The sequence below is a fragment of the Mytilus trossulus genome, chromosome 5 (genome assembly GCF_036588685.1).
Source record: "Mytilus trossulus isolate FHL-02 chromosome 5, PNRI_Mtr1.1.1.hap1, whole genome shotgun sequence".
NCBI lineage: Eukaryota > Metazoa > Mollusca > Bivalvia > Mytilida > Mytilidae > Mytilus > Mytilus trossulus.
The window spans coordinates 62,878,352-62,893,935 of NC_086377.1; the positions used below are offsets into that span (position 1 = coordinate 62,878,352).

The window sequence follows — 15,584 nt, forward strand, 5'->3', positions numbered from 1 at the left end:
TATCAATACAGTGTAAAAAAAAAATGAAAAGCCTTTACTGTGTAATATTGACAAGTTGTATTTACAATGGTACAATTACTGTATACTTAGTTTAAACATATTCATTAATAGTGGATTGGGAAACAAGTTATGGCAACTTAACTGAATCCCTATCCACTCTGCGGGTACAAGTGCTGTTTGTAGCGGCATCTGATTCTTATTTTCGCATTTCAGCCGATTTCGCATCAAGTTCAATTCGCGATTTTTTAACTATGTTTTTGTATTCATAATAAGATCAAGCCGATCAAAGTTTAGCATATTCACAACTATTTTCCTTGCGTCTTAAGATCCATTGTTATAGCTTGTGGCTATTTTCTACTCTTTGGTCTAATTATTGTTCGAAGTTTTGTGCCTTTTTGTCTTTATGAATTTATATTTTTTTACTCTATTCTCTGTAACTTTGTACATTTTTACAGGTCTACATATTTTTGTGAGAATGATCTAGCTATCTATTGTCTCTCTGAAACACCCTTCGTTTCAACATTCTGTTCTATTTTCCCGTTTAAAATATTTTTCTTTACTCATGAAAGTCATGATAATAAATTGCTCTTACATCATGTACATGTTAAGTCACTACTAATATAGAAAGCTAATCAACGATCATAAGAAAAATCACCGGTACATCCAATGGCAGGAAACATGGTCGGAAAAAACTTTCGACCTTACCATCCTTTTTGGAGTTACTACCCTAATACTGAGTATAACATATATGATAGGTCTTTCGTTTCTGTTTGTCTGCTAGTTTGTGATAACTTTCGGTTAGAACGATTTCAAATTTGAAGTTAGCTGATCTTAATTATTGATTCCACAGTGTATTCAACCAAATTATATTTTGCATTACCAGACCAGGAAAAGAATTTCCAAGTAATATATGTGCACCCTCAAATAGTTTGAACATAAATTAATGTAAAAAAATAACACGAAATTATTTCAAGCATCTGTTCAAAGGGCGTTTCTGGATATACCTTCATCCAGATCGCTCAAAGTCAAATTCTTGAAAGCCAATGACGCATACGGACAGAGGACGTTGAAAAGCTATTAACCAAAAAGGACTCAAAAAGCCAAATCCATCTGAGGCCAACTTTGCCTGACGGAGTTGAAACCTTAAAAGCTTCCATATAAAATATAGTCAGCTTGATTTGGGGGTTGTTTGTCATGTTGTCAGCACTGCCCTGATTCTTTGGTATATTGGCATGCACTTAATGTTCGATACTAACAAGTCATCAGCACTATATCTTGATTATCAATTTTCTCCTTGTTTTTTTATTTTTATTTGTAACATATAAATTAACAAAAATGAATCAACAGGTTTGTTTAACTAATAAATGATAACAAACTAAATTAAATATTCGTGAAATAGAAAGCCCCTTTTTGAGTGCAGGATATAGAATATTTTCGATAGCATTCATATTATCACATTTAAAATGCTGTTGAATTTGAAAACTCCATAATTGATTGTAAAATATCTAATAATAAAACAACCTTAATACATTGTGATCATATAACAAAAAAATTGTATAATGCCTAAACAAATATAGAAGTAATGAAAAAAACAATTTAAAATTCTTTAAACCGCTTAACAAGGCTAAAAAAACCCAGAAAAACGTAGCTTTTAAAAAAGCTTGACTTGTTGCATTGTCTCACATCTCTAAAAATTGCATATAAATAATATGTTAACTACATTCTTGATTATATGACGACGAATGGTCTTTTCTGTACATGCCACACCTTGTGAGCCGAGGAATTATTTTACAATTAGGAGAAAATGTTTTGTGGTTATCAGACACATCTTTCATTTCCAGATAATCACTGTCCGACGACGAATAATCCGACGATAAACGTTCTTTTTCATGTTGTTTGTCTGAAATTCGAAGTTTACTTTTAAACGACTCGGATATCTCAACTTCCGGTCGAACATAGTCATAGTCTTTTTCTTCACATTCGTCACTTTCTTCATGATGATAATCTGAGACACTCGCTTCCGCTCGGAACAAGTCGAATATTATTGTTATTCCAGACGAGGTATCGTTTAAATGGCATTTGTGTGTTCCTTCAATTCCAGAGTCATGGCTAAAATACAGTTCACCAGTATATGTAAGATATAATTTCAATTCACCGCCAATATTTTCCTTTGAAAATATTTGGACAATATTCCAGCGTGTTGGACACGCAACTTTACTGTCAACTTGAAACGATTCCGGGTCACGTGATTTGAGTTCGGACGGATCAAGATTAATAAACCCAAGTTTGATATGACACCGGCTTGGTTTATTAATGTTTTCTGATATTGCGTTTGTTTGAATTGTTACAGAATGACCCGGTTTCAGTTTTTTGTTAAGACAGCACACCGTGGCGGGATTTTCCACGAGAAGTTTTACAGATCGTCTGTCTTCGTCTAAACATCGAATATTGCATCCGGTCACGTGATGAAAACATCTGTCATGAATATTTTCTGAGTCTGAAAATAGAAAAAGCAAAATACAATGTAATGTCATTTTTAAATCAGAGTATCTTTATTTACCATGGTTCAAACCAGTAAACATATTAAAACAAATGAGTCCTAAAACAGAACATTGATAATTTGTTATTGTAAGTGCAAGAGCAGACGTCACTATAATTCACGTGCCAATTCTAAATTTCTAAATTGTTTAGTTAAGCAGGTTTATTTTCAGCTGCGAGAGAATGAAGATAACATTATTGTATGTCTTGTATATAAAGGGATTTGCATGCGGACATCAATTTTTAATTTGATGATAGCAAACACATAAGTCGCAAGTAAACTAATAATTATCAATTGAAATTGTTACAATAGTACGATACTTACAAGCTATAAATACATATGGCCATGTAACAAACAGAAATTTGAAACTATTTTTTCAGATAAAAGTGAAGATTTGGTATCATTACAATGTTTAATCCCGCCGCAATTGTTTGAACCTGTCCTAAGTCAGGAATTTGATGCTTAGTAGTTGTCGTTTGTTGATGTGGTACATCCGTGTTTCTCGTTGCTCGGTGCTATATATAGCTTATACAGTGGGTTTTCCCGTTTAAATCGTTATACAGTAATACTTTTTGGGACCCTTTATAGCTTGCTGTTTGGCGTGACTTTAACCTATAATGATTTTTAAATTGTGACTCGGATGGAGAGTTGTCATACAATATCTTCTTATATCTATTTGAAGTTAGCTGAGAGCAATTTAAATCAAAACAACCCCGGTGTCTAATGGAAAACACCAAACAACCAAACCTAGTATGAAAACGAGTAAACTTGCTCTAAACATTGAACTCATCCCATTCTGACAACGGAATTTGATGAGACTGTCATTCCAGTGAGAGGGTTAGCGCTATAGAACCAGGTTTAATCCACCATTTTCTACATTTGAAAATGACTGTACCAAGTCAGGAATATGACAGTTCTTGTCCGTTCGTTTTTTATGCGTTTTGTTATTTGATTTTGCCATTTGATTATGGATTTTCCGAATTGATTTTCCTCTAAGTTCAGTATTTTTGTGATTTTACTTTTTATTAACCCGACACCCCCCAAAAAAAAGTGAAAACAACCAAACAAGCCAAAATTTGTTTCTTATTTAAGGAGGTAGACCTAGGTGAAGGGGAATAACTCTTAAAATCATCAGTACGTTTGTGTCAACCATTTTCATAAATATATTTTAAGCTTCTAGGTTACATAGATTATTTTCAATCTGTATCAGGTAAATGCTTAACATATATTGATGAAACGTGACTTTTACAAACACATAACTGATTTAAAGAGTTATCTCCCTGAACCAAGGTCTTCCACCTTAATCTCGAATGATTTTCAATGCAAGAATGCTACTATCCAATTAATTCTAAACTCTAAAGGAGATATAGACTATCAAAAGTATCACGTTCTACATAATGTGAATCATTTCGATGAATAGAAAACTGTTACAATGACGACACAGTAAAAGGATAAGAAATTATATTCTATATAATCAGTTCATACCCGTACTGACATCTCACATAGATGATATAACCGGTAATATCTGATTACACAACTTACTTTAACCCGTACTGACATCTCATATAGACATCTAACCGGTGGTATACATTTGTATCTTATTACACAACTACCCACAACTTACTAATATTCAATCATTATTTGCATGCATGATTCAGTTCGTTTTCGTCATTTATGAATATCAGTTTATACTTCGTTTTAAAATACCGTTGAAAATTCAAAATCTGATTTGAGAGAATGTCAATAATGCCATTTGATAAAGTAATTGTTTAGTTGAATGTTCCTTGGGGTTTGGTATTTTTCTTTTCATTAATTCTATTTATCAAACAAGCATACTAGTATATAATAAAATAAATAATAATATCTGCCCCCTTTTTGTTATTCTATAATAAAATTAGATACTTACGCAAAACAGCTATCATATCTCCAAATTTAATGTACAAAAACAACCAGACCTCGCTATTGATGTCTATGGTCTTTGTTCCATTATAAGATTCAAAACTTATACAATCCTTTCCGTCTTTTGTATCTGAAACTATGTTAACGGCCCCTAGTCTTTTATGTACTTTAACTTCCGTTGCAACAATAATGTCACTTGTTAATGCTTTTCTCATGTTCGTTACCGACGCCGGATCACGTTTTATTATTCCAACATACGCATGTCCGGTTCCAGTTAAATCCAATTTCATTTTAGAATTAGGTCGTAATGGCTGACTAGAAAATGCAATTCCACCTGAATATTTGTGATTCCATGAAGCTTTTTGTTTTTCCTCAGAAAGTTCTATATTTTCTCCGCAATGGTGTGAGAAATGAACATCCATTTTGTCTAAAATATAAAATATTTGTTAAATATAAATAAATCAAGCTACAAACAACTTACATGTATATTGTGTTTTGTCTACTTTACAAAAAGGGAGAAAAAAGAAAGGGGGGACGAAGATTACCAAAGGGACAGTCAAACTCGTAAATCTTAAACAAACTGACAACGCCATGGCTAAAAATTAAAAAGACAAACAGAAAAACAATAGTACACATGACACAACATAGAAAACTAAAGAATAAACAACACGAACCCCACCAAAAACTACAAAATTACAGCTGTTTAAACATGTTTTGGGGTTGTTTTTTGTGTGTTCTTTTGTAACAATCAGAATTAGCTGATCTTGTCTTCTCAGTTTTCGTTAAACTACCATTCATGCAGCGGCATTCGTAAATATTATCTTCCAAACAAAAGTTTTTTTTGCAATTTAACGTATTCGTGAAACAAAAGAAAACAAAAGAAGAATCATTTTCAGAAGTAAGGTTTGTACATAAAAGGTTTTTTGGAAGTCAACCTACAATCCAACTTCCGAAGCAAGGTTATCGGTTCCCCGGACCGAAGTCCTGCGGTTGAATTTGACTGACGAGTTTATGGCGGAGCTTCGGTCCTTGCTAGGAGGTTGCCTGTAATTATGTCAACATTAAAACTAGTTCTTTTTAAAGTGTTTTTTTTAATTCCCCAATAAAAATTGGAAATAAAACTTTTTTTTTTTTTACTTAAAAAATAGAGAAGGTTGCATGATTTTACACCAACATTTTGGTCATTCTGATTGGTCCAACTAGGCGTCAGTTTAGAGGAACAATGAAATTGAGAAGAAAGGAAGTAAAATTTATAAATGGTTCTATTGCCTGTAAAATAAAAATAAATGTCATATATGACTAAAAATAAAAAGATTATTTAAGTGCATCTCACAACAACGATATTTTTCTGTTGACTACCATGCTTATGGAGTAGTTTTTGAAAACGATTCCGGTCAAGTAAGATTAACTCGGACTGCTGAGTGTTTAACATACTCTTTGAATGTGGTTTGGTTAACATCCTTTCACAAAAAAAACTTTGTTTTCATAACTCCATTCAAATTCTTATAATGACATAACGATATACAATTTTGCATTAAATATATACATACACGCCCACCAAAAAATTGTATGTTAAATGTCATTGTGCATATTAAATACCTTTAGTTTCCTTTATTATCAATTTAGACACTTTAAATATTTTACCTGCATTTTGTTATAATAAGATATTTGACAAATCTGTATTTTTCCCGGTACAAAGTGGGAGTTTAAATAGAAACCATACACTGGGGAAATACCTATACACGTTTTTATTTCTATTTTTAGACTAAAGTGCAACTACTGTGTAGGAATTGAGCTTACGTTAAATCTAGGTGTTTTTTCAACTACGGATAATACTCATATGTAACTAAAGAAGGTGTGGTTGTAAGTCAAAAAGTAGGACTACATCATCATCAATGGTTTTCTGTGACAGACTCCTTTTAACGGCATTTTCAGCTCCTTTCATCAATAAAAACTGACCGCTTTAATATATATATAGCAATAGTGCTAAAAGAGGCGTTAAACGCCAATGAATCAATACATAAAAAGATCAATCAAACAATCATGAGTCTCAGATGCATGATTTTTTTTGTTAGTTGTAAGTGGCTTTGAACTAGCTCTCATTTAACTGCAAGTACTTTCAGGTCTGTTCCTATAGTGTCTCTTTTGTTGGGATGCACAAGTACCCGGACACGTCCACTTGTATTTTTGTCCATCTGATGAGTTGAGCCTTTCTCAACTGATTTTTATAGTTCATTCTTATATTGTACTGTTATACCACAAGGTAAGGAGGGGTTGGGAACCCGCTAACATGTTTAACCGAGGTTTATTAACCCCGCCATATTGTGTATGTATGTGCCTGTCCTAAGTCAGAAGCCTGTAATTCAGTTGTTGACGTTTATTTACAATGTATGTGTTACATATTTGCTTTTTCGTTATTTTTTTAATATAAATAAGGCCGTTAGTTTTCTCATTTGAATTGTTTACATTGTCATTTCGGGGCTGCGGTATGGGCTTTGGTCATTGTTGACGGCCGTACGGTGACCTATAGTCGTTAATTTCTGTTTCATTTTGGTCTCTTGTGGGGAGTTGTCTCATTGGCAATCATACCACATCTTCTTTAATTGTATGAGTTGAAACTTACGCATTGTGCAAGAGAATAATCGAGCAATTCCCCGTCTCCATATCCGCAGATCATCGAACACATATGTGCAGGGGGGGGGGGGGGTGGGTAGGGGTGGTTTAGGGTGAAGTAAGGAGTATTGACACAGCCAGGATGCTCATTTCCCAATCAATTAAGAGAGAGACATATATTTCTTGCACGTTATCGACATCCCTGTACATTTCGAAAACAGAGCAGGCTTATGCCGTTACAAAGCATTGGCACCCTCAAAGTGGAAAGGCATTAATATACGTTGCAAAACTTGTTTCCAAACCTATGAATAAACATGTTTAAATTGAAAAAACAATTCAACCAATGAAACAGCTATCCACCAAAGATCAAATGATGTGGATGTAAGCAATCATATAGGCAACCCTACGACATTCGACAAAGTCGGCTATAAAAGGCCGCGAGTGAAAACATATAAAACAATTCAATTTAGAAAACTATTAAACGGTCTGATTTATAAAAAACAATTTCAGAAAATCAAATATAACGGACATATAATCCAACGACAACCACTGACCTAGAGGCTCCTGATTTGAGACTAGCACACACAGAAGACTATTTTGAATACTAATTAATAAATTGAACTTATTTTACCTTACTGAGCTGTTAAAAGTCCTTCATTTTATAAACAAGTGAAGAAAGTATACACTTAGATATATAATAATACAATATTTCATGGTTGGCTTGATATAACAATAAACTATTTCATGGTTGGCTTGATACACTTGGTTTACCTTAGAACAGACCGCAAGTTTACATCGATTATTTTTTACAATAATTTATTAAATTATTTGTGGTAATAAAGCTGAAATCATTATGATACCCTGTCACGGATATTCTGACATTTCCGCTCTTTTTAATTATTTAAATAATTGGAAAGTATTTTTTTGAATCATTTGAATTCTAAACAGTCATATTGTATTTTTTTCTCCGAAATATATATCCTGTATTTAATCATTTTAGGCCAGGCTAACGAATTTCTAAGTGACTGTATATATCTTTATATGTGTATTTCCATTATATTGTATACTTATTGTTTAAAAGTTTATATATGACAATGCATATTTAAATATGTTAAGTTTATTTCAAATTCGTTTAAGTGTATTGCCCATTTTCCTTTATTATTTTTTCTAGCACCCACTTATTCTCTTTTCATTATTTTCTAGACCCTCCCGTCTCTTCTATTTTAAGCCCGGTATATTCGTTATACTGTACAACCGTCCCGACTCTCAAAAACTAAATGTTCTATCAATGTTTTATGTTTGATACTCCAATTGCAACAGCCAACGGTTTGACTCGTTTCATTCCTGCCAGTGCTTAAATTCAGAATGAGTACAGTACTATTTACAGACATAAATGCTCCTCCGTCTTATTGGTTAGTAGAGTGTTCGGTGTTTTAAGCCAGTTTCAGCACTACATTGTATTGGCTATTTCGTGGCTGACCGTTTTTATTGACAGAGGCAGCCGGGGAGCATGGAGAGAACCATCGTTATTTTGTTGGATAAATGACAATCAACAAGCACCATGCTAAAGTTCTTTATCTGATTTTGAAATTCTATTATTTTATTCTGTTTTTAATTTTATTTAGAACTTTAGAAAAAGAACAAATGAGCCAATTATAACACTTAAGGAAAATTGCGCAAAATTTAAGAAAATAGAATAGTGTAACTGGATAGCATGATTTTCATTTATACAATCTTCATCCTGGACTCGAACCCGGGACCGCCGTTTTACAAGGCAGCGCGTTAATCGACTGAGTTAAAAATAAAAAGTACTTGCCTAAGTATCTTCTAATTAAGAGAAGCAATTCCGTCATACTTCAACACTTTCTGCCTCATTCCAAATCTAAATATACATGAAAAGGGGGAGGGGTATCCTGATCCCGAAATCCCGTGCTTAAAACCATGAAATCCGGAGGTCCCGAATTAAAGAATTCCCGGAAACCCGAAGGATCAATAACGAAATCCCGAGCTAAAAAAAATCCGATCCCGACGTCCCGAAAAGGTCCTGCCCCCCCCTCCCCCCACCAATAAAATTGCGAATGGAAATGGGGAATGTGTCAAAGAGACAACAACCCGACCATAGAAAAAAAACCAGTAGAAGGTCACCAACAGGTCTTCATGTAGCGCGAAATTCCCGCACCCGGAGGCGTCCTTCAGCTGGACCCTAAACAAAGATATACTAGATCAGTAATAATTAACGCCATACTAATTTCCAAATTGTACACAAGAAACTAAAATTAAAATAATACAAGACTAACAAAGGCCAGAGGCTCCTGACTTGGGACAGGCGCAAAAATGCGGCGGGGTTTAACATGTTTGTGAGATCTCAACCATACCCCTATACCTCTAGCCAATGTAGAAAAGTAAACGCATAACAATACGCACATTAAAATTCAGTTCAAGAGAAGTCCGAATACATGGTTTATGAAATAAGTATAATTTTAATTTTAGAACAACCCTTTACCCTATCAGGCTCTAACCCAAATTTGCTTATGTTAGAAGGGAGATAAAAATTAAGTTATAGTTATTGACCAAGCAAGTCGGTATATGGGATTTAATCTGCACAGCACGAGATGACACAATAACCCGAACGACGTAGGAGTTCGGGTTATTGGGTCATCTCGTGCTGTGCAGATTAAATTCCATATACCGATTTGATTGGCCAATAACTGTTTTAACACATGACGCAATCAATTTACGTGAACGTTTTAGAAATGTTGACGTCATTCCGCAATCCACGGATCCTAGGAAAATTTCTTGTAGGGTAAAGCAAGGCGAAAATACGACTTTGGTAAGTTTAAAATTTATAATTTTTTTCATATTTAGACTCATTCTAAAATTGGGATTTAATGGTATATTTTTTTTTATCGTTTCCACAGGCGCTTGGGTATATGATAAAAAAAAATGTTTTGTTGATTAAAATATTTCCGTTAAATTTATTCCCCATTTTCATTTAATTGGTGACGATTAAGACTTTCACAAACTGTGTACTTTCGGTGTATGAATAAAAAAAAAAACATAACTGCAAGGGTTATTGAGTTTAAATCAGAATAATTGCTTTTGAATTTCTCAATGATATGCTAAAGAGAGAAAAAGAAACGAGGAAGTCCATTATATTACCTAAATTTAAAATGTATAATAAACAGAAAATACGTTTCTCTTTCAAAACCTTTTACTCCCCGCAACCCCGTCCCCCCCCACCCCCCCCCACCCCCAATCTCTTTTTATCTTCTGTATTGCTTTTTAAGACACGTCAGTCTAAATGAAGTCTGATTGATCTCCAGCTAATCCCCCTGTTTTAAAACAAACTGAAATAGGGTCCTCATTAAATTCGATCCAAAAATAGTTCCTTTATATTCGGATATTCAAAAAGTTGTTATAAATTCCATTGAGTCTGAAACTAATCTAAATCAGATTGATTTATTTATATTCGGATATTCTTAGATACAATTCTTTTTGGGCAGAAATTAACAAAAAATGTTTTAACTTTCTTTTTTACTTTAAAACACTGATATATTTTACGTTGTACACAAAATATAATAAAATAGTTTATGTCCCAGCTTTAAGATAAAAAAAAATTGAAGGAATGAGAAACATTTCTTTTTCCTATTTTGAAACTACGATGTTTGCACGAAGTTTATCTTTGTCGTAATTTCAAGGCAGATGGCAGACTCGGGGGTGGGGGCGAACAGGTCGTTAACCCTTGGATTTGACAAAGTATCGTGTTTTAGCTTCAAAACGTCAATATTGTCTTTAGTCTCGCTACACTCGGGGATTTTTTTTAATTTGATAGAATAACGCCCCTTTCAAAATCCAAGAACCGCCCCTAAAGGTAAAAATAGATTTGAACTGTGCAGTTATCTGAGGTAGTTAGTGCACACCTTAGCTGTGCATTATCCAGATTATACCACAGTAAGAACAAAGAGATTTTACTCTTGCCATGTGTTAAGCTATATTAAGCTCCCTCTGTTTCGTATCTTACGTATGCATATATATTTTAATAATATTTACATGTTTACGTCAAGTGATGAGATGATCCAATACACTGACGTGATATCGATTTGATAATGTTGACTTAAACTAGATATAAATATTTTATCAGCTCTCTTCAAAAATTTATTGTGTCTTTCAATGTAAAACTATTATCCTCCTATCTGTAAAGACTTATAGTATCATTACAATGTAAATATTTATCAGTTTGTCTTGAGTCCTTGAAGTATGTCATACATGTATTATGACGCGAAGAGGATTGTCATGTAGAATATTTGTGGAGAATGTACCCCTCAATCATATTCGAATGCAAACTAAATGACACGTGGTTTGGATAGAGCTATAATTATAGATTATCGTTGATTATCTCAACGAGATTGTTTTTCTCGCTTGAGCTGGTACAGTGAAAGTGAGAAAAGCAATCGAGTTGAGATGACCAATGATAATCTTTTTATCGCTATTTTACCTATGACAACGTTGTCAATTTCAATATCATTTCGTTAGCAACGCCACGTGGCCTCCTTAGTTTCTAGCGATAATTTTTCCATCTCAAGTAAGAAGCATGATATGAAAATTATCACAAAAAAAGGATCGAGTGAAAAATGCACAAAATAGCGATAATCATAAGTCTCGACAATACCTTAAATCACAGACATTCGATACTTTCAACTTAATGAGGGCCCTCATGGGGTTTTTGATTATGTGATTACTTGGCCGTTTTTTTAATGATTATTTGATTATTAAGCCAAATATTTCATGATTATTTGATTACCTAGGACTGTATTTTTAGTTTATGATTATTTGATTACTAAAGATAAGCAAATATTTAATGATTATGTGATTATATTGGCAAAAAAATGGTGATTATGTGATTACTAGGACCCCCCCATGAGGGGCCTCACTTAGCTAAAGATGAACATGTTTCATATATTTGAATGGCTTAGTTTAACTTTATTGGCGCGAGAAGGCATACAAAAAGATAAACGAAAGGAGTAACACATGTTTGTAAGCTCTCAATTATTCCCTAACTTTGGACTTTAAAGGAGTTTTTTTTAACGACCTGAACTAACTACGAGTAGTATAGCAGGTTAAAAATTAGAACCAGATCGTTGCTAAGCACATAAAATAAAATTAATAAAACGTAGCAAAAGACGAAGTGAAATAGAAATTACATAGATCATGGACTTGGCGTCTATGCTGGCTTATTTGTATTTGTCAACATTTTTTTACCCCTCCCCCTTTTTTTGAGGTTAAATGGTTGCTTCTCTATTGATTGCATGTCGAATAGATTAGAACATCAATTGCAAACTTTGACTTTTTTAAGATGCAACAAATGTCAGAAAATAATAATGATTATGCAATAACAAAACCTAGGCTCGCGTAAGAGTACTTTCACAGTCATTCTTAAATGATAACCAGATGTATGTTATGCTCAATGTCCAGTGGCAAATGTTTGATGAATATTCACTGCCCGTCAATTCTTACAACAAATGACAAACGGTAATCACGTGTTCAATTGACAATTTTACTATCAATATTACAATCAATGCTTTTTAATATGAAATAGGCGATGAGGTATGAGTGCAAATGTACGGAAGCCGATAAGGGCCATTAAACAAAAAGATTTCATGTCGTAATTACGACATCCATATGTTGTAATTTCGACATAGCATGTTAAAACGACATCGCTATGTTGTAATTTCGACAAAACATGTCGTAATAACGACATCACCATGTCGTGATAACGATATCGCTGTACATATATATAAAAGAATATGTATTATGATAGCCAAGAGACTTAATGACACAGAAAATAACAACTTTAGGTCATATTAATGCCCTCAATAATAAGAAAAGACCCCGCATAGTCAGTTATAGAGGGACGAAAGATACCAGAGGGAGAGTCCCCGAAATGCTGTGTTGCAGACAGGATTATTAATTAATTTTTAGCTCCCTTGGTAAAACTCCAAATTTCATATTTAATGTATTCCATATTTGAATAATTTACATGAAGATTAATAAGTATTTAATTGTTAATTGCATAGCTTTTGCTATTTGAATTCATTGGTTAAAGATATTTATTTATATTGTATAGTTTAAACTTTGTATACGACATAAACAAAATTTTGAATGGCACTTATTGGCTTCCGTACAAATGAGACAACTCCCAACAAGTCACAATGTAAAAAAATAACAATGATATGTCAAAGTTCGGCAATCAATACGGACCATCGGCTCACGCCGAACAGAAAGTTATAAAGACCCAAAACAGATAGCTAGTAAATCAAATCAAACATGAAAACCAACGGTCTTATCTACATAAATGACGAGAAACACCTATGAACCACACCAACTTACAAACAAAAATCACTGAACAACAGCTTACTTTTTAACCTATTTTTGATAATTTCTTCTAGGGGAGGGTTGATATTCCTAGAACCAGTTCAACATTCTTCAAAATTCATGATTGTCCAAAGTTTGTAGCGTTGTCATCGGTTGTCTAATTTTATATCTCACTGAAAATTTTACTGGTATGATGTCCCGAAATCCTTTAAAATTCCAATGTTCTTTTTAAGATTTTGATCTGAATGTAAAAAAGAAGATGTGGTGTGATTGCTAATGATACAACTCTCCACAAGAGACCAATCATGTTACAGAACAACTATTATATTATTTCATCTAGATAAAGGAATACATTTTGCAGATTTTGTGTCACAATCTGACTAAAAACCTTACGATTTCTTGTATAACATAATGATAAAGTAAGTGTATACATATAAAGTGAAGAATAAGTTTGCTTCTGACAAGTCATTCATTATCTTCTATGCATAGTATGATGTATCGACAAAGAAATGAATTTTGAGGGTCCATGTGGATCAGTATTTATAGAATACAGAATAAAGGGGGAAAATAAAAAGAAAAGAGAAAACGTACCAACAAAACAAAGAAAAGAGAACAATGAGGGGCTAAACATAAAGAAAAGAGAATAATTATGGGCAAAAAGTAAAAAAAAAGGAGAGAGAAAAAAAGAAGATTACAGAAATGAAGGTACCTCCATCCAAATCCTCATATCTTGTAATTCATATACTGTATTTTTGATTGATTGTTTGAAAACAATGTTAAGGTTCATCATAACCTTTTGGCTAAAATGGCCGTATTAACACCCCAAATTTTACTCTGAGTACAGCCTAACCAATACACCTGCAGCAGTTTTAAGGGATGGCAGGAACTAGATATATAAATTTTAAATGCATTTTATGTTTCAGAAAATTATAAACTTTTCTAGATTTTGCTATCCATTTTTTTTCGTTCCTGCAGAAGGTGCAAAAATTAACTAAGTAGTGAAAACGATTGAGAAGCTCCCCTCGTATAATCAATGTTGTGAGTAGTATTGATTTAAATGGACAATAGATGGACAATAAGACACCTGTAAACAATAGGTGATTTAACAGGTTTAAACTGTGTAACTGAGTGGACCGTATCAAATGAAACTCGGGTGTTTGTTTATTTTGCTATCTTCTGCAGACTGGAAAAAAATGCACATCAAAATGCAGGTAAGTTTTTAATTTTCTGAAACGTAGACTTCATATAACTTTTATATATCTAGTTCCTGCCATGCCTTAAAACTTTCCTGGATGTACCAGTTTGTCTGTACTCATAGTAATTTTTGAGGTGTAAACACGGCCATATTTTTCAATTCCTTATGATGAACCTTAAAGGAAAAAAAAAATAAAGCATAACGAACTATTGTAATATATGTGGGTCAAATTTACATGTCTATATTTTTTTGTGTACTTGTATAAAATTAAATTCATTGAAATATCTTACCTTTATTTCTTTTGCATATATTTCTATGATCCCATTCATTAGAAGCAATTTGTTCCGCCATTTTAAATTCTAAACAACTAGTTTACAGATTGAATTAATTTTATTATCCTTTTACAGGTCTTTAAATTTGGAACATACAGATCTGACTACTAACCGAATACACAATGGGAGAGTGTTTATTTATATTATCGACCTATTTCTTGTTGATTTACCTGTGTTGGTATCAAGTATTGTTATTTGTTTACATATATTAAATTTCATATAGTACACTTCATCATGTCATGACAATAATTGAAAACTGATGCAATACATTTGAAGATACCGTTATCTGATTACAGGACGTCATCCTTTGAACGAAATACTTCAAAGGTTAAGGCGACTAGGAATAAGAATTTTCCTGATCGAAATTGAAAATCTCGAAAAACGATTTAGTACGCGTCAAAATTCATGCAAATGTCAAGAGCTTTTTCATCGTTCGTCTTATATTATATCTAGTAATTAACATTTGAATATATTTAAAACTTTTTTTATTGTCACAATAATATCGATAAAAGGGCCATTTATTCTCAATTTTTTAAAATGAGGGGTGAAAGATAGATACCAGAGGGACATTCAAACTCATAGATCGAAAACAAACTGACAACGCCATGGCCAAATAGAAAAAGACAAACAGACA

The 15,584-nt window shown here is 33.1% G+C and overlaps 1 protein-coding gene across 1 annotated transcript; it reads right to left on the bottom strand.

Annotated features, from left to right (window-relative positions):
* Window positions 1–1,712: 1,712 nt before the first annotated feature.
* On the bottom strand, window positions 1,713–15,063 carry LOC134718170 (uncharacterized). The gene is made up of 3 exons (XM_063580660.1): window positions 14,909–15,063; window positions 4,446–4,865; window positions 1,713–2,497 (listed from the first exon to the last, which is right to left on the bottom strand). Exons 1-3 carry the CDS (start codon window positions 14,967–14,969, stop codon window positions 1,713–1,715), a joined length of 1,266 nt encoding a protein of 421 aa, XP_063436730.1. The 5' UTR covers window positions 14,970–15,063.
* Between the last annotated feature and the right edge of the window lie 521 nt (window positions 15,064–15,584).